Raw genomic sequence first — 27,887 nt, 5'->3', positions numbered from 1 at the left:
GAGGACAACCCAGGCCACCAAAAATAGCGCTTTACCAAATCCAGAGTTTTGGAAATTCCCTTGTGGCCCGCTAAGGGGTGATCATGACAATGCCGCAAAGCCTTCTGTTGAAGAGATGGTGTAGGAAGATATAACGCTTTTTTAAAGTAAGGTAAATGTTGATGGCAACGTCTTCCATCTTCCATCCGGACCCATTTCTGAATATCTTCTTGAGTCAAACTTCTCCGAACCTCTTCTTGAAAGTTGTCAATGGAGAGAGTGCAAATTATCTTGGACTCCGGAATGATAGGTTGAGGCTCCACCGAATGTTCACTGTCCATAGTGTTCAAACGAGACAAAGCGTCCGCTTTCCCGTTTTTTGTACCGGGACGATAAGTGATTACAAAATCAAAGTCCGCGAAGTACAAGGACCAGCGCAGTTGCCGCGGTGTGAGGGTCTTGGCTGTCTTTAGGAACTGAAGGTTTTTATGATCGGAAAATACTGTAACGGTGTGTCTAGCTCCCAACAAGTAATGTCTCCAATCCTCGAAAGCGTCTTTTACTGCCAACAGTTCCTTTTCCGTAATGGTGTAATTTAATTCAGCCGGATGTAACTTCCTGGAACGATAGGCAACCGGATGTAATTGTCCCGTCTTGGGATGACGTTGGGAAAGGACACCTCCTATTGCCTGATCCGAGGCGTCTGCTTCGATGTAAAAAGGTTCCATCGGGTCAGCGTGTAGCAGGATTGGAGCAGATACGAACCTCTTCTTCAGATCACAAAAAGCCCCTTCCGCCTCACTAGTCCACTCGAACCTGACTCCTTTCTTCAACAGACGAGTTAGAGGAGAAATTAACTGAGAAAATCCCTGGATAAAACGTCTGTAGAAATTGGCAAAACCCAAAAACCTCTGAATCTCCTTGATGTTATGTGGAGTTGGCCAACTCTCTACTGCTAACACTTTTCCAGGGTCCATGGTGATGCTTTGTGAGGAGATGACAAACCCCAAGAATTCTACTTTGTTCACATGAAAAACGCATTTTTCCAGCTTGACAAATAAATGATGAGCCTGAAGTCTTTCTAACACCAATCTTACATGCTTCGGATGCTCCTGTGTATTCTTGGAGTAGATCAAAATGTCATCCAGATAGATGATAGCGATGTTATCAATTAGGTCACCCATGACATCATTTATGATGTGTTGAAACACCGCGGGGGCATTACACAACCCGAAGGGCCTCACACAATATTCGAAAAGACCAAATTTTGTCCGAAAAGCTGTTTTCCACTCATGCCCTTCCTTCATTCGAATAAGGTGATAGGCACCCCGTAAATCCAATTTGGTGAAGATCTGAGCTTCTTTAATCTGATCTAATAAGACAGAAATCAAAGGCAAAGGATATCGGTTTTTTATGGTTACCTGGTTCAGGGCCCGGTAGTCAATACAAGTTCTTAGACTTCCCTCCTGTTTCTTAGGAATAAAAAATAAAGGAGAGGATACCGGTGACTGGGAAGGTCTGATGAAACCATTTGCGAGGTAACGATCCAGATATCCTTTCAAATGGTCATTCTCTGCCTCTGTCAAAGCATAAATCCGACTACATGGGAGGACTGCCCCTGGCTCCAAGTCTATAGTGCAATCATACAACCGATGTGGTGGTAACAACTCAGCCTCTTGTTCACTAAAGACAGCTGCAAGGTCTCGATACTCCGCAGGAATCTCTCCTGAAGAAATAACTCCAATCGACTGTCCTCCAAATGACAGCAAAGAAGCTTGTGAAGGTTCTTTGAAAACTTCCTGTGGACCAAAACAATGTTCTAGACAGAATCTAGACTGCATCTTGACAGTTCTGTTCTCCCAATCGATAGTTGGATTATGGGTGGTTAACCACGGAAACCCCAGAATCAGCTGAAACTGAGGTGCCTCAATCAAATTGAACTGTAAGGTTTCCCAATGGCCGTCAGACTGAATCAAGGTTAATTCTTCTGTGTGACAAGTGATTGGCCCTGAGGTCAAATTAGTTCCGTCCACGGCACAAACTGGTTCCTGTCTTTCCTCTCGAATGGCTTGAATTCCCATACGACAAGCGTATTTAATGTCGCAAAAATTGCCAGTAGCCCCAGAATCTAACATAATGGCCACTCCATTAAGCTGATGCTCCCTGAACTTTAAGGTCATATGAAGGATTACATGTGGGGTCATAGTCTGTAAGGTGTTGAGAATCAAATGAGGTTCTGGAGCCGACTTTTCCTCCTTCGCCATCAGAGCGACTCCTCTTACTGATGGCTCGTCTCGTTTCCCTTAAACTGAGTTTTGGGTCGTTTAGTGCATTCTTTCACAAAATGACCGGTCCCACCACAATACAAACACAACTTCTTCTGACGTCGAGACTCCTTCTCTTCCTTACTAAGCGGCCCTCTGACTGCTCCTATTTGCATGGGTTCTACCTCATTAAGATTTCCTACTCCTTTCTAAGTTCGAGTCCGATCAAAACGAGGGAAGGTAGATTTCCAATCTTTCTTCTTCTCACCCTTGCGTTCAGATTGGCGGAAATCCACTTCTAATACCAAATCCACCAGAGCAGACAACTTGGTCGGTCGATTAGGAACTTGAGCTAAAGTGTCTTTGATTTCGTCTCTCAGCCCACGGTAAAACAATGCCGCTCTTTTTTCTTCTGGCCAGTTAGTTTCCAAAATAAGTTTGTTGAATTGAGTGAGATAAGAGATTAAATCCATGGATCCTTGACGTAACTCCAGCAGCTCCTTATCAGTGGCCTGGGAGATCCTTCTCATGTCAAATATCCTAAGAAACTCACTCTTAAAGCGAGCAAAATCACACAGTATAGGATCATCTTCACTGATTAAAGGCATTGCCCAATTGGCAGCATCTCCACCCAAATATGAAAGAATAAAGGCCACTCTAGACTGAGCATCGGGGAAAAGTGTGGGCCGACACATAAAATGGAATGAGCACTGGGTTAAAAAAAGTTGGGCCTTTTGAGGATCCCCTGTGAATCTTTCTGGCGCTGCTAGCGGAATTAAGGGAGAGACTGAATGAATCACCTGAGCTACAGTTTTAGGGTCAGGGCTTGCGCTGGCACTACTGGTACTAGGAGCAGAGGTACTCTGAACTGGATTTCCCAAAGCTAACCCCTCTACTTTCTGAGCTAACATCCTAGTCTCTTGACGAGACGCCACTAGTTCCTGCTGCAAACTTTTATTTTCTTCCCGTACTGCACCTATCTCTCTTTGAATTCCCTCTAGAATATCTCCCAGGGCCTTCAAATTCATTCCTTCCGCCATACTACCTGGGCGAAGTAAATACGTGGGCACTTCAAACTGTCAGAAGGCTCCGGAACACTTCGCAGAGGTAGTATCGCCTCAAGTCCCAATCGCCCTCCTACTAGTGCCTCTGCTTCTAAGAGCCGAGAACACTGGCCAGGGGGAAAAGGGGAAGTGGAAGAGAGAAGAGAAACCTCGAAAATCGCTGGCACCTGTTCTGGCTGCGGACGGTTACTATGTCTGCTGTTCGCCCAATGGAAGGTGCCTAATACACATAAGAGGGAGAGAATAAACAACAACAACAACCCACCTCTACTGCTGATACTCTATGTGAAATACTTAAAGCTTATCCTACCAGTGGTTCTCTAGGCTATGCTTCTCTTCTGGTTGAATGAGATTCTGTGGAGGCTTCCTGACTACAAAATAAGGGAGATTTACATCACACAATATTCCTATTTAGGCAGTTCTAATAACCTAGTATCCTTATAGCCCATTACCTGAAAGACCTCCACTCCTGCTTTACATGGGGTTCTTTTCTATGCAGGATAGCTTGTTTGAACAGTTCTCTTTGCAGCAAAGCCAGTCACAATTCCTTCGGTGCGCGCAAAAAGGTTCTGGGGAAGGTACAGAGGGGGAAGGGAAAAAATAGGGAAAGTGCAAAGAAGGGAACAAGGGCCAAAGTACGCTACTTCAAATAACTGTACTGCAGTCTTACTGTAAGGCTTCCAACTACGCCACTGCCGCTGCTTGCAAACCTTGTGGTCTAGTAATATGAAATAGTTCCTGGAAGGGACAGACGAATTATCCTCTCACTGCTGTCTTCACAAACTTGCCACAGCTGCGGTCTTCAGAGCTTGCCACTGCTGCTGCTTGAACTCGACGTTCTCAAAAGAAGGGAACTTCACTATTCTGCCGAAATTAGCCTGCACTCTAAATACTAAGAAACGCTCTCTAAACTAATGGGGAAATATGTAGCCAAACCGGCGGAATTCGAACTCCCGTCATGAGTTGTTGACGCGGAGCTCAACGACCGGCTGCTTACTCAGCTGCTGTCCGTGTTGAAGTGCGCAGTACGGAGCTCGAGCTTCCAACAGGTCAACTAGAATGCTCACCGCTTCAGGAATTCAGAGCGGCTTAAAACGTCAGCCATCATAAGGGGAGCATTCCTACAGGAAATAACATGTACCAGGGCTACTACTGTACACGAATATTATTTACAATTACGGGCGACTTCCTAATTCTGCCAGGGGAACCACACATTCACTCTTCTTGGTTTCACCACCATTCAAGCCCTCTTTGACCTGGCAGGAATACTGGTGGCGGCAACATGAAGGGTCCTGACAATTCGTAGGTTCCTGACACCCACTTCTGAAACTCAAGATCAGAAGAGGACTAAACCTGCTGTTTGCCAACTGAGAAGAGCACTGAAAGGACTGAAACTTCTCTGTCTTGTACCCAGGGTAAAGAATTGACTTTTAGGATCATACGGCTAGAGCTGCTGGAACACAAAAATCTAAAAATAGCTTTTCCTGCAACTGCCCAGCTGACTAGTGGCAACTGGTCTTGTCCAGGACTCTGCTGTTTGACCTCTTCCTGACACCCTATGAGTCTCTAAGTGCCTCCACTAAGGTCCTGGGGGCTTTAGAAATGTACTCCAGTGGCGGATTGGGACTTTTTTTTAAAAATTCAAATCATTTTTATTGAACAAAATATATATAAGTAAAAGAAAGTACATATATGAAATAACGAAACGAATGAAGAGAAATAAAATGAGAAGAAAGAAAATGAAAAACAATATAAATGGGTCCGACTCAAATAATACATACAAGTTAGTTGATACATACAAGTTTGTACTCTCAAGTGCCTGTTGGTTACACCCAGTGTGAACATGACAATAGCAAATGCGACACATCAGTGGGCGAGGCTAACTATTACAAATGACCATGCAAACAAGTAGTGTGGTTATAATCAGTACATTGAAGTTACAATGAGGTTACATATATTACTGTAATAGGAGGAATTCACGGGGGATCGAATGAGAATGAAGAGGCGTCTAGGGACTTCCAGAGTGTTCTGTGAGTTTTACACCAAGGAGAAGTGTGGAGAGCCGGATTGTCCGCTCCTCTTAGGAAGGATAGCCACTCTTGCCAAATTCTAAAGGACACATCTTTAACATTCTTCCATTTGCATAATAAAATAAGAAACCCGAGCATATTCAACTCCGCCTGAGGTTCCCCTCCAGGTGCTCACCTAAGAACCTAATTAAGACCCATGGGCCCAGGAGAAGACGAAAGCTCAGAATTTGCACACAGAAAAAGTGCTAATTATGTGTTTTATTGTGCAGACTGCTAAGATTTTAACTAATCAAGCAATAAAGATTACTTACTTACTTACTAATATGACTTTGCAAGCTAAGATGAGCAAGTGGTCCAACAGCTGTCGGTCATTATCGTTGGCTAGTGTTGGGTCTAGGATGCCTAATAGGATGTATGAGAATTCTCTAGGGGGATTGAAATTGAAAATGTGTTCTATACATTTATACATTTTTTCCCAATACAGTTGTAAGGAGGGGCAAGTGAAGAGCATGTGAGCAAGATCTCCGACAGCAGAGTTACAGTTCCAGCATGTCGGATTCTCTCTTAAACGTAGTTTAAAAAGTTTTTCAGGAGTCCAGTATGACCTATTGAGTATCATATATTTGGTTTGAGACAGGATAGGGGATATTTTATTCGAGAAGGCTGTGCTATATATTTTATCCCAGTCGAACATGAGATTGGTAGAGTTGGGTTCTGATTCCCATTTGGCATCATTGTGTTTGTGTGATTTTCTAGGGAGGGGTAGAAGGAGTTGATATATTCTTGATACAATATGGCCTGCTTTCAGGATTCGTGATATCTGAGACGTGAGCCATGGGTCATAGGGCCTAATGGGGTGTGCTGAAAGGAGAGCTTTCAACTTCAGGAAGTCGTAAAAATCTATGGGAGTTAAATTGTGTTGGGTCTGAAGAGTTGAAAAAGGTAATGGATGGGGGCCTGCATAGAAGTCTTTTACTAAGTTTATGCCTTTCCGAGACCAGAGTTCCCAGTAAAGCATGTTACCTTCCAGCTTCAGCGAGGGGTTCCGCCACAGAGAGACTATATTAGACTTATTTAATCTTAATTTTGATTTGTGTAGCTGATCTAGTCTCAGGAGGGCATGTCTAGTATTGAGGAGAATATATCGAGAATGAAGCAGATGGGAAAGATCCATGGTGAGGAGGGCAGATAAAGGCATATTGTTGATGAGTGACTTCTCTATGTCTAGCCAGACTGGTGTGTAGTCCGGATTTACAGTCAGCCAGCTGGCTCCTTGCTTGCATAAAAATGCTGTCTGGTAATTCCTGAAGTTAGGGAGACCCAGACCACCACCTTTTTCTTTAGATAGCTGCAGCATAGTCAGAGATATTCTGGGTTTCTTCCCCTGCCAAAGGAAAGCAGTAAAGAGCTTATCAATCTTGTTCAAAAAGTCAGAGGAGAAAGTCATCTGCAACATACTCGCAAGATAATTCACTAAGGGAGTCACCATCATTTTCAGTGTTTCAGCCCTACCTCACCATGAAGGATATTTAGGGGACCACCCTTCCAGTAGATTGGAGATTTTTTTGAAGATTAGATTTTCGTTGGTGTGGAGGGTAGAGATTACATCCTTGTCAAAATCCAGGCCCAGATATTTAAAGCATTTTGGTTGCCATGTCAGGCCGGAACGATTCAAAAAGGGGGGGTGGTGATGGACAGAGTATCTGAATTAAGCAGAACACTCCTACCCAGTCAAAAGATCAGGGCTTGATCCATCACCGATTTTTAGCTCACTGCACCATCCCAGTTCAGAACCTGGCTACATGCAAATTAGTCTGACCTGGCCCAGTGCATCATGGGAACAGGGCAGACCAAACTACCAAGCCAATTCTTTACTGGAAAGGAAACAAGCTTCCGGGGACCGGTTTCTGGCATTACAGCCGTCTTCGGCCCGGCTTGCTTGAATCCTGATGGTGCAGTGAGCAAGGGACTCACATCTGAGCATACCCTTCCACACTTGTGGTGGCCAAAACGATTCAAAAAGGGGGGTGGTGATGGACAGAGTATCGGAATTAAGCAGAACACTCCTACCCAGTCAAAAGATCAGGGCTTGATCCATCACCGTTTTTTAGCTCACTGCACCATCCCAGTTCAGAACCTGGCTACATGCAAATTAGTCTGACCCTGGCCCAGTGCATCATGGGAACAGGGCAGACCAAACTACCAAGCCAATTCTTTACTGGAAAGGAAACAAGCTTCCGGGGACCGGTTTCTGGCATTACAGCCGTCTTCGGCCCGGCTTGCTTGAATCCTGATGGTGCAGTGAGCAAGGGACTCACATCTGAGCATACCCTTCCACACTTGTGGTGGCCAAAACGATTCAAAAAGGGGGGGTGGTGATGGACAGAGTATCTGAATTAAGCAGAACACTCCTACCCAGTCAAAAGATCAGGGCTTGATCCATCACCGATTTTTAGCTCACTGCACCATCCCAGTTCAGAACCTGGCTACATGCAAATTAGTCTGACCTGGCCCAGTGCATCATGGGAACAAGGCAGACCAAACTACCAAGCCAATTCTTTACTGGAAAGGAAACAAGCTTCCGGGGACCGGTTTCTGGCATTACAGCCGTCTTCGGCCCGGCTTGCTTGAATCCTGATGGTGCAGTGAGCAAGGGACTCACATCTGAGCATACCCTTCCACACTTGTGGTGGCCAAAACGATTCAAAAAGGGGGGTGGTGATGGACAGAGTATCTGAATTAAGCAGAACACTCCTACCCAGTCAAAAGATCAGGGCTTGATCCATCACCGTTTTTTAGCTCACTGCACCATCCCAGTTCAGAACCTGGCTACATGCAAATTAGTCTGACCCTGGCCCAGTGCATCATGGGAACAGGGCAGACCAAACTACCAAGCCAATTCTTTACTGGAAAGGAAACAAGCTTCCGGGGACCGGTTTCTGGCATTACAGCCGTCTTCGGCCCGGCTTGCTTGAATCCTGATGGTGCAGTGAGCAAGGGACTCACATCTGAGCATACCCTTCCACACTTGTGGTGGCCAAAACGATTCAAAAAGGGGGGTGGTGATGGACAGAGTATCTGAATTAAGCAGAACACTCCTACCCAGTCAAAAGATCAGGGCTTGATCCATCACCGTTTTTTAGCTCACTGCACCATCCCAGCTCAGAACCTGGCTACATGCAAATTAGTCTGACCCTGGCCCAGTGCATCATGGGAACAGGGCAGACCAAACTACCAAGCCAATTCTTTACTGGAAAGGAAACAAGCTTCCGGGGACCGGTTTCTGGCATTACAGCCGTCTTTGGCCCGGCTTGCTTGAATCCTGATGGTGCAGTGAGCAAGGGACTCACATCTGAGCATACCCTTCCACACTTGTGGTGGCCAAAACGATTCAAAAAGGGGGGTGGTCAGACATGAGTCCCTTGCTCACTGCACCATCAGGATTCAAGCAAGCCGGGCCGAAGACGGCTGCAGTGCCAGAAACCGGTCCCCGGAAGCTTGTTTCCTTTCCAGTAAAGAATTGGCTTGGTAGTTTGGTCTGCCCTGTTCCCATGATGCACTGGGCCAGGGACAGACTAATTTGCATGTAGCCAGGTTCTGAACTGGGATGGTGCAGTGAGCTAAAAAAACGGTGATGGATCAAGCCCTGATCTTTTGACTGGGTATGAGTGTTCTGTTTAATTCAGATGCTCTGTCCATCACCACCCCCTTTTCTGAATCGTTTTGGCCACTATAGGAGTCGCAGGGTATGCTCAGACATGAGTCCCTTGCTCACTGCACCATCAGGATTCAAGCAAGCCGGGCCGAAGACGGCTGCAATGCCAGAAACCGGTCCCCGGAAGCTTTTTTCCTTTCCAGTAAAGAATTGGCTTGGTAGTTTGGTCTGCCCTGTTCCCATGATGCACTGGGCCAGGGACAGACTAATTTGCATGTAGGCAGGTTCTGAACTGGGATGGTGCAGTGAGCTAAAAAACGGTGATGGATCAAGCCCTGATCTTTTGACTGGGTATGAGTGTTCTGTTTAATTCAGATGCTCTGTCCAGCACCACCCCCTTTTCTGAATCGTTTTGGCCACTATAGGAGTGGCAGGGTATGCTCAGACATGAGTCCCTTGCTCACTGCACCATCAGGATTCAAGCAAGCCGGGCCGAAGACGGCTGCAATGCCAGAAACCGGTCCCCCGAAGCTTGTTCCCTTTCCAGTAAAGAATTGGCTTGGTAGTTTGGTCTGCCCTGTTCCCATGATACACTGGGCCAGGGACAGACTAATTTGCATGTAGCCAGGTTCTGAACTGGGATGGTGCAGTGAGCTAAAAAACGGTGATGGATCAAGCCCTGATCTTTTGACTGGGTATGAGTGTTCTGTTTAATTCAGATGCTCTGTCCAGCACCACCCCCTTTTCTGAATCGTTTTGGCCACTATAGGAGTGGCAGGGTATGCTCAGACATGAGTCCCTTGCTCACTGCACCATCAGGATTCAAGCAAGCCGGGCGGAAGACGGCTGCAATGCCAGAAACCGGTCTCCGGAAGCTTGTTTCCTTTCCAGTAAAGAATTGGCTTGGTAGTTTGGTCTGCCCTGTTCCCATGATGCACTGGGCCAGGGACAGACTAATTTGCATGTAGCCAGGTTCTGAACTGGGATGGTGCAGTGAGCTAAAAAAATGGTGATGGATCAAGCCCTGATCTTTTGACTGGGTATGAGTGTTCTGTTTAATTCAGATGCTCTGTCCATCACCACCCCCTTTTCTGAATCGTTTTGGCCACTATAGGAGTGGCAGGGTATGCTCAGACATGAGTCCCTTGCTCACTGCACCATCAGGATTCAAGCAAGCCGGGCGGAAGATGGCTGCAATGCCAGAAACCGGTCCCCGGAAGCTTGTTTCCTTTCCAGTTAAGAATTGGATTGGTAGTTTGGTCTGCCTGTTCCCATGATGCACTGGGCCAGGGACAGACTAATTTGCATGTAGCCAGGTTCTGAACTGGGATGGTGCAGTGAGCTAAAAAACGGTGATGGATCAAGCCCTGATCTTTTGACTGGGTATGAGTGTTCTGTTTAATTCAGATGCTCTGTCCAACACCACCCCCTTTTCTGAATCATATATCAGGCCGGAGTCCCCCATAACCTACTTGTTACCCCGATTATTCAGGAGGTTTACTTCAGTTTTATCTTTGTTTAGTTTGTACCCTGACACACGGGAAAAGCTTTCAATTAAGGACATGAGAGCAGGGATGGCCTCCTCAGCCTCTTCCGAGACCACTAAAACGTCATCCGCGTAAGCAGTAATTTTCACTGTGCATTCGTTAAAGTGGACTCCTGAGATACGGTCATTGTTCCTAATGTGGAATAAGAATGGTTCAATTGCGTGTAAAAATAATGAGGGGGAGAGGGGGCAACCCTGCCTGGTTCCTTGTTGTAACTGGAAGGGTGATAAGATCGAGCCTCCCGTTCGGACCCTAGCCGAAGGGCTGAAATATAGCGACATTACCATCTTCGTGAAATTTCCTCCAAGCCGAAACTTATTCAGCGCCGCTTCTAGGTACGTCCAATCAACTTCATCGAAAGCCTTTTAGGCTTCAAGCGTTATCGCTACTGTGGGAGATGTAGTAAGTTTGGCCTTTTCCAATACATGAGCTAAGATCCTGATGTTGTCGCTGGAAAGCCTGTCCTTTAAAAAACCAACCTGAGAGGGGTGAATAAGTTTGGGCAGGAACTTTTGAAGACGGTTAGCTAGGATCATTGCAAAAAGCTTACAATCTATATTGATAAGGGAGATCGGTCAGTAGTTTTTGGGGAGTGTTGGGTCTTTCCCTTCCTTAGGCAGCACTGCAATGATGGCTTCATACAGTGTACATGTGACTTTACCTGCTTCACTGAATTCGTTAAACAAGTGTAATACTGGCGGAGATAGGAGAGAGGGGAAACATTTGTAGAATTTTGCGCTAAACCCATCAGGGCCAGGGGCCTCCCCACATTTTAGAGATTTAATTTAATTTTCAATTTCCAGGGTGGTTATTGGGCTATTAAGTTTCGATTGCTCCGTGTCTGAGAGAGTCGGTAGGTCACACTCGTTAAGCTGCTCCTGAATTTTAGCATTATCTACATCTTTGTTCTTGGAGTATAAGGTGTTATAAAAGTCTTTGAAGATTTCCGCAATCTTTTCTGAGTCAGAATATGTTACGCCATTATGATTTTTAATACTACTAATCGTGTTCTTTTGCACTTTAAATTTTAAGTATGCAGCTAAACTCTATTATATTCATATTTTTTATTAGCAATTTATTCAATATTAATTCATCTCTAGATGCCAGGTGCTTATTTTCTAGGGCTGAGATCTCCTTTTCTAACTTGTCAAGGGCCTTGTTGTATTCCTTGTTTAAGGCTGATCTGATTTTAATGATTACACCCCTAATAGTGCTTTTCAGAGCCTCCCAGCGAGTTAGGTCAGAAGTGTTGTTCCTCTTATTGTGCTCTAGGTAAGATTGGATTACATTCTCTATGAGTTTCCTATGCTGTTCCTTATCCAACACTTCATCATTTAGTCTGCAGATGGACTGACGATTGGTTGGATTTACGTTGGAGATGGATAGTGAGATGCAGGAATGGTCTGATATTACCCTGGGCTCTATCGACGTCTCTTCGACTCCTAGAAGTGGCGTTACTTGTGATAAATAGGTAATCAATACGAGTAAAGGAATCGTGGGGTGGTGAATAAAATGTGTACTCCCTACCCGTGGAGTTTTGTAACCTTCAAGAGTCTAGCAAATTAAAACGAGCGCAGAGGTTAGTAAAGGCTTTGTGGGATTTGTTACTTCGGTAAGCGCACCTTGAGCCCCTGTCTAAAATCGGGTTTAAGTACAGATTAAAGTCTCCCGCCAGGATATGCATGGCCGAATCAGGAATAGTTTCAATCTGTTCAGTTAGGTCATTCCAGAAGTTTAGCTCGCTTGTGTTTGGGGCATAGACATTCTTAAAGGACTAAAGTCAGATGTAAAATCTTTGACCAGAATGATCCTCATTGGTGTATCCTATACACGCTCTATCATCGTCAGTGTCAAATTGCACCTAGTTCCAGGACTACCACTACTATTGACAATCATTGGCACTTTATGCTTCTCTATGCTATTTCAACCTAAAACTTTAAAAAATCATATCTCAAATTCCTCATTTTAGATTTATGTCATTTGGGTGTAATTTTGTTTTTTAAATATTGCTCTATTTTTCTAATTTGGATTTGGATTTTATTGTTTTGAACGTCAACTTTATTTTTGTTGTGGTACTACATAAATAATATACACATTGCACTAAGTTAAGCCTGTCTGCTCTGTGCCATAGTTACCAGGGTAGTGAGCTCAGGTTAAATTAGCGACTTTGAGAGTTCACCCTGACAAAGGTTGTGATTGTTCCATGAGGTGGGTTACCACCCCCCCCCCAAAATAAAATCAAATTTCTTACACAGGCACCACCACATTTTTAGTAAAATAAGCCGCTGAGTGCTATGGGCACCTTCACAAAGAAGAAATGTACCGTAGTTGATAAACCACTAAGTACTCTGCTCTACTTCCAAGAAGGAAATCAATGCAGAAACAAGACAGTCCCCTTCCCAACCTAGAAAGGGTATTTACATCAGCACTTGGCTGAATTAAATATACAATCCTTTCTTTTCTAAAAGAGGAATGATAGTAGTCTGTGAATGCTCACAAATTTAATTGTTTGTGGGCATTGACAAACTTCTAAAGCTAACTGTGCCTGGGACAGCCCAGAAACACCCTCAAATGCAAACTTTGAGTGGAATTTTTAGGTGCGGAGATCTCCCCATTCATAGCAGAGATCTCCACCATTGTGAAAGGGCTTACTTGTGCCACATACCTGTTTGTGTATTCCATGTAGGTGTAACTCAGTGAGTAGGCCCCACATTTGGGCATTTATATTTGACACTATGAAATGCATAGATGTGGTACCTAGGATTTTGAAATAGAGCTCATACTGTACTGTAATCATATTGCATGAGTGTGTAATATCACAAGTAATATCACATCCTATACAATTGGGAGGGGGACACATTAAGGGTGCCTCTTATCTCCAATAGTCTTTGCGTTGGCTATGGAGCCATTTCCGAGTGTTCTATGAAGAGTAGGCAGAATAAGAATCCAAGTGAAGGAGGAAATGTGTATTGTTTTACAGTGTGCAGAAAACATGTTACTGTTCCTTAATTATATCAGCACTGATGCAGACCTAACTATTGCAGCATTAGCGAAGTGTAGGAGACTGTCAGAGCTACAGGATAACAGGCTCTAGTCTTCTGTTTTCCCATTGCATACTGCAGTTGATGAGTGGATGTTCCCCATGGCTGGCTGAGATCTCAGTTGGGAACAATTTACTTTCCACTGCCGGGGAGTGAGGATTTATCATACAGACTCTAAGGTCATAAACTGTAACATGACATCTTGATCTGCAACTCTGAGATGCAGTGTAGCATTATGGAATCTTCCCATTGTTGATGAGGGGGAAGACAGCTCTAAAAATCGATGTGCTATGACGCTTGCTATATGATTTTGTTCATTTACCAGTACGACTAACTGATGATCCATATAGACAACTAGATCCTACTCTGCTTGTAGTAATATAGGACATTAACAGACAGATGATGGAACAGTAGTCATTGTAACCACCACTTTAAGAAGTTTTTTTAAAATGTACATACATATAGCTTGGTGAGGCATAAAAGAACACTAATATAATTTGACACAAACTCTACAAACAAGTCATCCATGATGTAATTTGTGGTGGTCTGGAATTTCACCAAACTTCATCCATCCTTTCCCCAATGATATCTCAGGAAGTCACACTGAATGATCCTTAACAACAATGACATCAAAAGAAACAATGCCACAAGACATTTAGTCCTGATGACAAAAGATAAAATTAACTAAGACAATAATAATGTTTGTAAAATTCATAAAATAACAATCTAACATTACATGTTAGATACAAATATATTTTAGTTAAAAAAAATAGTATTGATTTTTGTTTTTATAAATAAAACCACATCAACAGCTTCAGTATTACGAGATGGGCAAGCTGACAAGTAAAATTGACTCACTTGAGGGTTGAAGTTTTAAGGTGTATCATTTTACGATTGAATAAAAAAAAGCAACTAACTTCAGAATCAAATACTGAGTGTAAACACACTTCAGCATGAATTATTATGTATTAGAGTCTGGTCACTATTATATTAATGGCATTTCAAGGCATTCATATTTGAAATATATGCAACAATCATCAATCTGTGCTGATAAGTAGTGTGACAACTGGACACAAGACATACAGATGAATTGGTCTGGACTCTCATCATCTTAAAATAGTCTCTGACTCATATCTTTGTATGCAGGACATTCGGTATCCATAGTATCCATAACTGATAGTGGGTTATGTTGATGAGAGAAGGTGGTTATATCGATCTATAACTTATTCCTGTTTTTTGAAAACTTTAACATGGCAAAGTCAATTTTTTTATCTCCTCTTTCTATAGAATTTAGCATATTGTTCCAGGCCTGGCCATAACCGGCCCACAGACCCTTTTTCACTTCCATCTTTAGACTCAAGCTCTCAAGATTTGCCCATTTTTGTATGTATATCTCCATTTCCCTGAGCTTGGGACCCCTCAGAATACAAATTCTGTTAGCTAAAAAGCAATTTGTCTATGGAAAATAGCATAACAGTAAATATGAATCTGCATCTAATTCTTTTTTTCCTTAGGGCGTTGAAACAGACCTTGAAATCGATTTTCTGTATCATCAGATTTGTTCTTTCTGTACAGAAATGGTAATTTCGTAACTCTTTGCAAAATATGTATTAATACATCTGCTCTATGCAATAACTCTACCTAACCACTTATGTTGTACATAGTGATGCCAAGCAAACCCTGCATCCAAACACAACCAGCTAGCTCGTCTTTTGTAAATGTCAGCTCATGACTTTGTAAGGGACATTTGATTGGTACTTTGTTTTACTACCTTAAGCAGTCAGTTACCTTTTCTGGATAGATCAGCCCTTTATAAATGCCCAACATAAAATAATATATATATATAATTATTAATATCAGTCATTGTCTGAATTAAGGCGTTTGTTCCTAAAGACACAAATACATGTTTTACTTTTCCTTGAGGAAAAAACAAAAATATGAAAGACAGATTTGATCAAAATAAAATAACAAAGAGGGTTTAACTTGGTATGTGTACCTTGTTTATCTTCTCGGCTTGGTTCACATTGCAGTTTTCACCCAAATGCCCTTGAAAAATCCTCATGAGGCCTTGCACTTCAGGCACCTGATCACAGTCACTTGTAGTCGAACAGAAGTTGTGCAGCAGAGCAGTGATGCCCAAAAAGGCATTCTGATGTGCTTCAGGCGACTCCAGAAGAGGCTGAAACCAGAACATTTCATTAGTATATTGAAAGTTTCAAGCTTATTAAAATTATATAAAATTGATTTAAACCTCTGCTGAGGTAACACTATATAAATCGATTTAAAATACGTAATTACATTGGCATATTAATTTGTAAATATACTATTCAAATATCTTCAAAAAATTCCTTAACATTTTAAAAAGATTATACCATACATGTGCGTTCAATTGTGTCATTATAAAATTAAGTAGTGATGCCAAAAAAGACATTCCGAGTTGCTTCAAGTGACTCAGTAGAGGCTGAAACCAAAACAGCTCATTAGTAAACCGAAGGAGGATTCTTACTCACAAATTACAAACTGTATGGCAGTCAATAACCTTTAGTGTCCATGTTTGTGTGACTCATTAATAATAAATAAGTACAGGGAATATAAAGCCAGATATGCATACATTTACAGATTGGGATCAACATTGCCTTGATAAACTAGTACAAAAGTTACATCTGAAACGACTGACTAGCTCCTAATTGCAAGTTTCACATGGTCAGTTTGTTACTCTATGGGGCCTATTCACAAAGGTAAATATACACATGTCTATTTACTCTAATCGCTGCCTGCATGAGTCGTGTGTGGGGGAGGGGGGCGAGGAAGGGGGTGGAGGTGATTAAAAACGAATAATAATTAAAATTTACCTTCACCTCCAGTCCCGTGTCCCGTCTCCTCTCTCTGCTCCTCACAGGAAGCAATCAGCCTCCCTCTCCTCCCCTAAGCCAATTACAATGCTGCAATGGCAGCGTTGTGATTGCCTGGGCCGCCGACCGCATAGGCGTCTATGGGAAGCCGTTTTGTTCATGCAGGTTGCATGCAGCCTACATGGAGAAAACGGGAGAGTGCATATGACTGGTTTGGTTGGCCCTGGGGCCGATCAAACAGTCAGCGCCCACAGGTAGGTGACGCTCCTCCTCCCATGTGGAGGATTCGCCCCTGATTTACTCATTTGTATGTTTAAAACTGCATCTAGATGTAACTCTATACATTTTAGCTAGTCACCATTTCAGTTGCAGATTTACACCTAGGTGTAGACTTACACGTCTATAAGAGGTGGACCTTCTACACCAACATTTATGAGTGTAAAGTTAATTTTAACTTTGCATATGTATGTGGAGATTGACACCACTTTTGCAGAGCTATTCCTATGGGAAAGTATAGGGACCCCAGCAGGCCACCATCCCTGGGAGTGCCAGCCATTCCCAATAGGGTTGTAAATTGCAACAGCCTCATTAATATTCATGAGGCATGCAATTTGCGACCCCATGCACACACTGTTGTGCATTGAATTTTGCGACTCGCAAATTTCAATGGTCGTACATCTGGCCCACAGTTCTTTAAAAAAAGACATATTTAATTTTCACACAATTGCACAATAGATGTAGTGTAAAAGATTTACAAGCATGATTAATACGAACAAAAAAGTAAAGAAAAACATCAAAACTGGAGAAAAAACTAATGCAAATAATTCTTTGCTCATCCCAATCCCTTTCATATTTTGATCTGAAACCATTGCGAATATGGGTCTAACCGACCTCCGGTCCCCACCGCTGAATTTTGATGCAACCACACATGTTGCGGTCACAAGCTCCCTTTTCTTTATAGGAGCTTGTGCTGCGGTCGGAAACCACCTGCAGCACAAGCTCCCATACAGAATATGGAGCTTTTCTTTTCTCTTTTTTCTTTTTCAGAGTTTTATATAGTGTGAACTTGACCTGAAGGTATCAGGCATCAGAGCGCTTTATATGAGCAACAGTTGCGTTACACAACAACACATTCATTTTTGTTAGGCACAGGGAGATTACGCGATTTGCCCAGAATCACAATATGTTGAGCATCATTGCTGCGACTCGAACCCAGTTCTCCAGATTTGAGATCGACCGCCCCAGCCGTTAGGCCACATCCTCACAACAAAGTAATCACAGTACAGGTTAAGGGTGTGAGGATCTTTTCTTGGAGTCGAGGGATAGACGGTTGTTACTGGACTTCGATGTAGGAAAATGGAGTTGTGCCCTTGGGCCACAATACTGTTGAACCCAAACTGAATAACCAAGGACTCTCTCCAGGAAGGCGGATGAGCAGTCTAAAGCTAACTCAAGGAAGTCACGTAGGTTTAGACATTCATAATAGCAATCAATATGGCTACCACTTTAGTCTATGCTTTACTTTGTAAAAGAAATGCATTGTATTACATATAAAACAGTACAGTACACAACAAATAAAAGGTATGCAGTAGTCTCTACAATCTTACCACCCAAATATACGACCGCCAAACCCTTTGACAGTGATTAGCACTTAAAAACAGTTAAAATGGGTCCTGTCCTGACCCAAAGGTGATTTAATGGAAGGTGTTCCTGAAATCATATTTACAACGTTACTGTGCAATAGTGTCCATAACTAACGATTCTTGCTCAAGACTGGTTAACCAACCCCCGCAACAAATTACAAACTCACCTAGTTATACATCAAATGTAAGAGTTCCTTTTGTGTTCATACCTGCACCGCATGGCAGGCACCTCATGGTGCCTGTTACAGGGTGCAGGGATAAACACGGGGGCAACATAGGTGCCCCCTTGGCCCTAAACCGTAGGCCGCTGGCTGAAGGGGGCCCTGCTAGGGGCCCCCAAAGTTGCTTTCCAACAGGGTTTTCATGTCAGAAAGCCCGGCTTGGGAACCCTGCCAGAAACCAACATCGTAATCCGGACGGCACAAAAAATGCTGTCCATGGGGATTATGTGCCGATTCCAATTGGCAGATGGGTTCCTTGAACCCGTCTGAACCCAGCAGGAATGTCGTACCAGTTTCAAAACTGACAGTCTACATTGTAAAACCACGATGAGGCCCAAAGTTTGAGAATTACCATATTGATATTCAGCATACAAACAAATACCTTCAGTAATTCCAACAATAATCCTGAAAAACACACCAGTGGATTATATTTTGGATAGCAGATCTCCCTAATCCTATCACAACTCATTCTTGATCAAAATTAAGAGATACCGGGAAAAGAGACTTATACTCTCATACATTCATGCCAAGTCTTTCATCTGATCTATTTTCCAGCCATTCCAAAACTGGTGCCTATATCCTGACCCCCTCTTTTTCGGAGCCCTACCCTTGTGTGCATATAAATTGCTCTCCATATGGCAAATGGAGAGCAATCTGTCCAACCTTTGATTGTAAGTAGGAGGGTTTGGTCTGAGCCAGTCTGAAGCAATACAGATCTTAACTACTGCCATGGCCACATATACAAAATATTGAGATTGGTTGGCTACCTCTTGATCATCTATCCATAACAGGGTGAGTTGGGGTGAAAGGCGTATTCGTATGTGCAAAACAGTCTCTAGAAAACCAGTGATCCTCTGTTTAAGCCCTTCCGACTCAGAACAAATGGGCCAGATTTGCACTTTTACTACTGCATCATGGGCAAGTCATATCTACCCTTCTTCCTCAGCTTGCTATTTTTGCAGGGGTATATACAAGTTAAAAAGTGTCCTACAGTGTTGAGCCTGTAGCCCTGCAGATAATACCAACTGGCCTGTCTCCAAAGACTCAAAAATGGTACTTCATTGATCCCTAGCCTGTAAACTCCAGTTGTCTGATTGTTTTACCAGATTGTCCTGCATAAGCTCCAATAGATGTTGATAGATCCGACTGATCCTACATTCTGCTAGTTTACCGAGCTGCTCTATCACCAGGATCTTCTACCCCCATACAGTTCCCCTTGGACATTTTAGCAAAAACCTCTAAAATGAAGAAACTAAAAAAAAAATCCACCTTTCAAGCCCAGATCCCCTTGCATCTCATCAAAAGATTTAAATTGGTAAAGATGAAAGAAGTCCCCAATTTTCCCTACTCCACATTATTCCCATTTACTACAATACTTGTCAGGAGAGTGTTGAAATTATGTAAAAAAAAAAAAAGTAAAATGTGTGTATACTTGTAAAGCGCACTGCCGCCCCATCCAAGGTGAAGCCAGGCATCCCAGCGCTGTTGGGGCCGTTGTGGAGATTAAGCAAGCTATTGCCCAGAGTCGCGGAGTGGGACCCATGATTAGAGTAGGCACCGAGGCAAGAATTATCGAGTCCACAGACATTGAGCCCAAGACCCTGCCGCGTCTGGAATTGAACCCTGGTCCCGGGCCTGATCTCTGCTTCAGGGTCTGCCACTTCTAACCAGTTAGCCACACTTCTCCAATCTCCCAATGTATCCCTGACCTGAGAACACATCTTAAATGCAGACTGTACTGTTTTAAATGTCACTTTTTAAAAATAGCTCGATTCCACTACTATTAAAAAACATGCAATTGCCTCTTCTTTAATCAAGAGGGCTGCCATGTGAATGGCCGCGTGCAAGCTCCTCTCCCTTTCAGCGCAGTTCGGGCCTAAAGGAAAGAAATGCTTAGTTATGTGTTGTGATGGGAGGTGAATTCCAAGCCCAGCTTTTAAGTGATCTAAGCAGACAGAGAAGATTGGTTCCACGCAGAGTATTGAGTGACTGCAGAGTGCTGCTCCCTGTACACGCCGCTGTTTGTCTTGGAGGCAGCTTTGGGTGAACGCAGTAGGAACCGCAGATGTGAGCAGAGAGGCAGATATCTTTCGGTCAACCGCTAAGAAGATCAGCTGCTGCACTGGCTCCAAAGGGACCCCAAACTGTTCGACTTCATGTTGGTGACCTTGCTGTAAAACATCCCCAGTGAGATCCCTTATTGGTGAGCCGGGTGGGGGGCATACAATTACCGCAAACAGAGAGGGACACATTTGGGAATGAAGACGCCAGAAGACAGTTGAACTTACTAATGGCGGAGGGGGTAAAGGAGGCAGTTGACCTCTGATTGCAGAAATATTAAATACGCCAAGCATGCCCAAAAGACTTCCTGCAGGTAAATTGAAACGGTCTGGCTGCCTCACTGGGCTGTCCCAACCGCTTACTTCAACAGTGGGCTGTAACTTGAAGGTTGGGGAGAGCAACATTATGGATTCCAGTGAAGCCAAGCTCTCTGGTGGAGTGGCTTCCAGCTCATCGGCGGCACATGGTGGACAGCGGCTTCATGGGAAGGAGAGCTGCATGGACATCAACCTTCAGGTCAGTGTCAATGGTGGAAGGCGCTCTGGCACATACTTGAAAGATGAGGGAATTGTTGTATCTCAGCTACTGGACTCTAGTCAAGGCTCTAGAGTAAAACCGAGATCTAGAGACATATTACTGGGGCACCTCATGGTGCCTGTTACAGGGTGCAGGGATAAACAGGGGGGCATATACAAAACTACCGTGGATTTGGGGTCTGGAAGGAACAATTTATAGACCGTCAGGTGTGTGTTCCCACTTGTCAATTCAATACTATAGAATACACCGATGGTCTTTCCTACATGTGTTTATTAGCAAAGGGATTGTGCCTCTCTCAAAAAATTAACAGAGAACTAACTGGGGAAGACATCCCTTAAGGATAAGAACCCTCACTCACCCGAGGGTGACATGCTTCATCATATGGGTCCTCCTTACCAGTGATGAAATCCTAGTCAAACACTGGGAGCTACTACTTCGGGGTATTAAGGAAGGAGCTCAGAGATGTTTTTGAAGGATGGCTAACCCATAGATGTGATGGTGAGTGTAGTGAGGTGTGCAGCGCTGTGTAAAGGAGGGTGTGAGTGACTTTAAAACTGACTAGGTAGAATCACTACATGACTTTATTCTTGTGTCCTACCTGACAGGGTTAAAATACAGAAAACAGCACAGTGGTATGAATATGGAACCACTGACACTAAGTGGTCGACATGTTTCAGCCTTTTGATCTTTACTAAAGTATCGGTGGCTTTCTTCAGGACCAGATCTAATATGTGAAAATTGCTGCTGCAATAAGGTGAAAATCAAAAATAGAAAATTATAATAATACAACACCGGTATTCCTGCGTTTTCCTTTTCCTGTCAGGTTATACCCAGGTATCCTCAATAGTAGGAAAATCCTGCCTCACCTCTACCTGGCAGGCTTCTCTGGAGGGAGGCCCCGCTCTATCCGTCGGTACCTCGTTACCTGCGGGGCGAGCTCTTGCAGGCAACGAGGTACCGACGGATAGAGCGGGGCCTCCCTCCAGAGCAGCCTGCCAGGTAGAGGTGAGGCAGGATTTTCCTACTATTGAGGATACCTGGGTATAACCTGACAGGAAAAGGAAAACGCAGGAATACCGGTGTTGTATTATTATAATTTTCTATTTTTGATTTTCACCTTATTGCAGCAGCAATTTTCACATATTAGATCTGGTCCTGAAGAAAGCCACCGATACTTTAGTAAAGATCAAAAGGCTGAAACATGTCGACCACTTAGTGTCAGTGGTTCCATATTCATACCACTGTGCTGTTTTCTGTATTTTAACCCTGTCAGGTAGGACACAAGAATAAAGTCATGTAGTGATTCTACCTAGTCAGTTTTAAAGTCACTCACACCCTCCTTTACACAGCGCTGCACACCTCACTACACTCACCATCACATCTATGGGTTAGCCATCCTTCAAAAACATCTCTGAGCTCCTTCCTTAATACCCCGAAGTAGTAGCTCCCAGTGTTTGACTAGGATTTCATCACTGGTAAGGAGGACCCATATGATGAAGCATGTCACCCTCGGGTGAGTGAGGGTTCTTATCCTTAAGGGATGTCTTCCCCAGTTAGTTCTCTGTTAATTTTTTGAGAGAGGCGCAATCCCTTTGCTAATAAACACATGTAGGAAAGACCATCGGTGTATTCTATAGTATTGAATAAACAGGGGGGCACCATAGGACTTTGAAGATTGGTGAAGGGGTTGAAAGGCTCTGCGGTGCTGCAATGTGATAGGAGACAAGTCCTGATACAGCCACACCTTGCACCCTCTATGTCAATGGCATTTCTGTTGTGTACTGAGGACATGATGATTTCTTTGTGCCAATAATAATTGGGGCTTCGTCATCATTGGAGCCCTCCGAGGTGGTGGTAACAGGCACGGATGCCAACTTCGATCTGTCGCCACTTTGGACACTCTTCTTTGCGGAGGACTTTGTGAGCAAGTCTTTAATGGAAGAATCCTTTCTAGTGTTGCAGGCCGAAGACATAATAACGCCAGGGCCAGGCAAAAACATAGTGGGGCTCTGCACACAACAGAATCGCTTGTGGGCAGTGAAGGGCAGGGCTCTCTGCTACAAATGGTTCTCTTCACCTCAAACGCAGTGGTGACAGGAGGAGCAGGCAATGGAGGAGGATAAGCACCCTGGCCGATGAGTCCAAGGTAGGGTGCCTCAGTGGGCTACAATCCCGCAGATCACAATGTCACTGGCCCTGGGCTGGGAACTAGACTCTTCAGGGGGCCCAAAGCTAAGGTCAGCATCTCTAGTGAGTGCTATTGGAGGGGCTCCGACAGCCACAAGCCAGCATGCAGGGCTTGAGGGTCGGGATTAGTAGTGAATGCAGAGCAGGGTGTGTGTGTGGGACCGATTAGTGCGTCGTCTGTATCAGGCCAGTATGTACTAGATGGTGCTTGATGTTACTGGTGCTGCACCACTTCACCTGAGGCCCCTCCACTCCCAATGCTAGCCCCAGAGTAGCAGTGCATCTGCATTGGATCATAAATCGCCCTCGCGCAGTGTCCCTAAGAGGCCACAGATAAAATGATGGGGTTTGTGGCCCTGATGTCACATCTAGAGAAATCCCGGGGGTGCCAAGGAGAGGGGCTGCCTACAGACAATGGTGCATTCTGGGCAACTATGTGTCGCACCTACCCTATACACAGGAGCCTCTAGGCTCCCCACTGCTTCCAGGTGCCCAATCTCAGGGCCACTAGTCAAACCCATTCATAAAAGGGGGTGGTGATGGACAGAGTATCTGAATAAAGCAGAACACTCCTACCCAGTCAAAAGATCAGGGCTTGATCCATCACCGTTTTTAGCTCACTGCACCATCCCAGCTCAGAACCTGGCTACATGCAAATTAGTCTGACCCTGGCCCAGTGCATCATGGGAACAGGGCAGACCAAACTACCAAGCCAATTCTTTACTGGAAAGGAAACAAACTTCCGGGGACCGGTTTCTGGCATTACAGCCGTCTTCGGCCCGGCTTGCTTCAATCCTGATGGTGCAGTGAGCAAGGGACTCACATCTGAGTATACCCTTCCACACTTGTGGTGGCCTAAACGATTCATAAAAGGGGGTGGTGATGGACAGAGTATCTGAATTAAGCAGAACACTCCTACACAGTCAAAAGATCAGGGCTTGATCCATCACAGTTTTTTAGCTCACTGCACCATCCCAGCTCAGAACCTGGCTACATGCAAATTAGTCTGACCCTGGCCCAGTGCATCATGGGAACAGGGCAGACCAAACTACCAAGCCAATTCTTTACTGGAAAGGAAACAAGCTTCCGGGGACCGGTTTCTGGCATTACAGCCGTCTTCGGCCCGGCTTGCTTGAATCCTGATGGTGCAGTGAGCAAGGGACTCACATCTGAGTATACCCTTCCACACTTGTGGTGGCCAAAACGATTCATAAAAGGGGGTGGTGATGGACAGAGTATTTGAATTAAGCAGAACACTCCTACCCAGTCAAAAGATCAGGGCTTGATCCATCACCGTTTTTTAGCTCACTGCACCATCCCAGCTCAGAACCTGGCTACATGCAAATTAGTCTGACCCTGGCCCAGTGCATCATGGGAACAGGGCAAACCAAACTACCAAGCCAATTCTTTACTGAAAAGGAAACAAGCTTCCGGGGACCGGTTTCTGGCATTACAGCCGTCTTCGGCCCGGCTTGCTTGAATCCTGATGGTGCAGTGAGCAAGGGACTCACATCTGAGTATACTCTTCCACACTTGTGGTGGCCAAAACGATTCATAAAAGGGGGTGGTGATGGACAGAGTATCTGAATTAAGCAGAACACTCCTACCCAGTCAAAAGATCAGGGCTTGATCCATCACCGTTTTTTAGCTCACTGCACCATCCCAGCTCAGAACCTGGCTACATGCAAATTAGTCTGACCCTGGCCCAGTGCATCATGGGAACAGGGCAGACCAAACTACCAAGCCAATTCTTTACTCGAAAGGAAACAAGCTTCCGGGGAGCGGTTTCTGGCATTACAGCCGTCTTCGGCCCGGCTTGCTTGAATCCTGATGGTGCAGTGAGCAAGGGACTCACATCTGAGTATACCCTTCCACACTTGTGGTGGCCAAAACGATTCATAAAAGGGGCTGGTGATGGACAGAGTATCTGAATTAAGCAGAACACTCCTACCCAGTCAAAAGATCAGGGCTTGATCCATCACCGTTTTTTAGCTCACTGGCCAAAACGATTCATAAAAGGGGGTGGTGATGGACAGAGTATCTGAATTAAGCAGAACCCCCTTTTCTGAATCGTTTTGGCCACTATAGGAGTGGCAGGGTATGCTCAGACTTGAGTCCCTTGCTCACTGCACCATCAGGATTCAAGCAAGCTGGGCCGAAGATGGCTGCAATGCCAGAAACCGGTCCCCGGAAGCTTGTTTCCTTTCCAGTAAAGAATTGGCTTGGTAGTTTGGTCTGCCCTGTTCCCATGATGCACTGGGCCAGGGTCAGACTAATTCGCATGTAGCCAGGTTCTGAACTGGGATGGTGCAGTGAGCTAAAAAACGGTGATGGATCAAGCACTGATCTTTTGACTGGGTAGGAGTGTTCTGTTTAACTCAGATGCTCTGTCCATCACCACCCCCTTTTCTGACTAGTCAACCCCAGCATCCACAAAGGCTGACAGGCTGCCCATTGTCCACTGACCTGAGGCGAAGGCAAGGCGGGTGCTTACAAACCCCACTGCACCCCCGGGCAGTGTCAGTAGGCTGTGACTGATTTATCAGGGCCCACAGTGCTCTCTCCTCACACAGGTGGGCCCAAATCCACCAGGAAGAGGGCCACCAAGGAATAGTCATGAGTGTGGGATAGCAGACCTTCTTCACTTTATTCAGTCACTAGGGATCACAGGTCCTGCAGCAGGACAGCTGCTGCCTTGGTTAATGCCACTGGTCCCATAGGTAGCAGGGTCTAGCAGTGCTCTCTGTCCTCCACTGCCACCCCCAATGCTTCCGACGACCGTTTTCTGGGCAGCCTAAGATTCTTCAAAGGCCAGCAGGCTCTCCCCTGTCCATTGGTCCAAAGCAGGAGAACATCTCCATACTGTCAATGCAGGTGGAGGAGGAGGGGCAGGATCAGCTTAGAGCGGTGAGGTCACACAGGCTGTTCCTGCAGATGTAGTCAAGGCAGCACTGAGGTGGCCATTTTGTCCATGGCCACGCTCACTTTCCTATGTGGGAAAAACTGCGGTAGCTGGGTTGTCCTGCCATGAAAACTTCTTCCCTTGGCTCCACTATTACAGGGGAGCCTACCAGAACATTTCTGCAGTACAAGGGGCCCTGAAAGGAGCCGGGACTGCAACTGCCAATGATCTCAGTGGCGGAGCTCCATGAAGACACGTCTTACATGGGTGCCATTTTGGACACGCCCACTGTACCTTATTTACTACACTCTGTTGCAACATCACAATGAGACCTAGTGGGATAGCAGAAAAGCAAGGGTGGCAAATAGGAAATTGCAGGGGGTAGTCTGACAGATTTCCAAAGCCTGCATGGAAATTGGTGAAAGAATTACACAGTTGAAACTCAGGCTACAGCACTGTAGGTGGATGCAGGAGAACTGTTGAAACAAGCTTCTATAAAAGACTACCAGATCACAGATATTCATCAGAAATTGGAAGACTTTGAAAATTGTCAACGTAGAAACAACTTACGGATATTGGACCTGGAGGAAGGTGTTGAAGACAATGATGTAAGGTCTTTCAAGGTCTTTAAATTGTTTAAGGGCACCTACCCTGAACTGGAGGGTTGGAGATGGGAGGTACAGATCCAAAGGGCACACAGGTTTCCACTCTTTGTGAAGAGATCAGCTCAGGCCATTGGTGCTGGCACCTTAACACAAAGGGCAATCATTGTCTACTTCTGAATTCTTTTATTAAAACAGGCTGTGTTCAAGAAGGCTCGCCCCGATTCGATACAGAATTATAATGGCTGTCCTCCTTCATAATGCCTGACTTCTGCCATGCTATGGTATAAAGATCCTGGAGACTTAGGCAGCTTATAAGCCCTTTTCAGGAGAAACGAGCGGAGGTGTACCTAATGAGCCCTGCTCATCTAAAGATAATTTACAAAAATGGAACGGGATATTTGTCTCTGAAATAAAGGACAAAGAATATCTGTGACATGTCTTTTAGGATAGTCCCATTGATGTATACCCCATCTTTACAGAAGTTGTCCCATCTTCATGACAATAACGAATCTAAGCAGGGGAACTTTTACCTAGTAGCTTCCTCCCGTCTCCTCGACACCAGGCTCTAAGTATTCTATCATAAATCCCTGTACCTGATGTACATAAACATGTCCCCAGGCACGGCAGATTTATTCTGTATAAGGGTCACCACTGTTTTTCATCCTTGGCCAAGAGCCAGCTGTGCTTCATCACACTTGTTTAGAAAAGCATTGGTGACTGTTTTAAAAACATTTATGATTGTTTTCAAAACATCCATGGTTGTTTTAAAAACATATTGAGGTTACAAGCATCAGGAAGATAGTATTGGTTGGCTGTCTGTGGGTTGCTCACAGATAAGGGTGATTGGCAAGATGTATAAATGACAAGAGAAGGAAATCTACAGACTGCTACAGTTAATGTCTGTAGTCTGAATGCTCATTGTAAAAGGAGGAATGTAGCAGAAGGATTGATATTTTACTGGGCTGACATTATCTGCACGCAGGAAAATAACATAGAAGGGTCAAAGAAACATCTGTTGCAAACCCTTGGTTATCTGATACTGGTGCACTACACAGAGGGCCACTACAAAGAGGGTAGCTATATTGGCTCGCAGAAAAATGACGGATGTCATCTGGAAACTCACAGATAAATATGGTCATTGAGCCTTTGTTGAGTGTCTGCTTTGGGGTTGTACTGTCACAGTTTGCTCTATTTATATGTCGAACTTGGATGATTCAGCAGTAATCAATTTTATTAATGCCGGGCTCGTATCTTGGACTTTTTCAGTCATAATTTGTGGAGATCTAAAGGTACATATTA

At 44.5% G+C, this 27,887-nt stretch overlaps 1 protein-coding gene across 1 annotated transcript in view; it reads right to left on the bottom strand.

Moving 5' to 3' along the window:
- The window catches only part of LOC144784068 (uncharacterized), a 1,315,621-nt gene that overhangs the window by 888,274 nt on the left and 399,460 nt on the right, over positions 1-27,887 (bottom strand). Inside the window, exon 11 of the mRNA XM_078662758.1 lies at positions 15,577-15,759. Coding sequence (XP_078518884.1) covers positions 15,577-15,759 — 183 coding nt within the window. The remainder of the gene's footprint in view (positions 1-15,576; positions 15,760-27,887) is intronic.

This window comes from Lissotriton helveticus, chromosome 10 (assembly GCF_964261635.1).
Source record: "Lissotriton helveticus chromosome 10, aLisHel1.1, whole genome shotgun sequence".
Lineage (NCBI taxonomy): Eukaryota > Metazoa > Chordata > Amphibia > Caudata > Salamandridae > Lissotriton > Lissotriton helveticus.
This window is presented reverse-complemented; position numbering and strand designations above follow the sequence as displayed.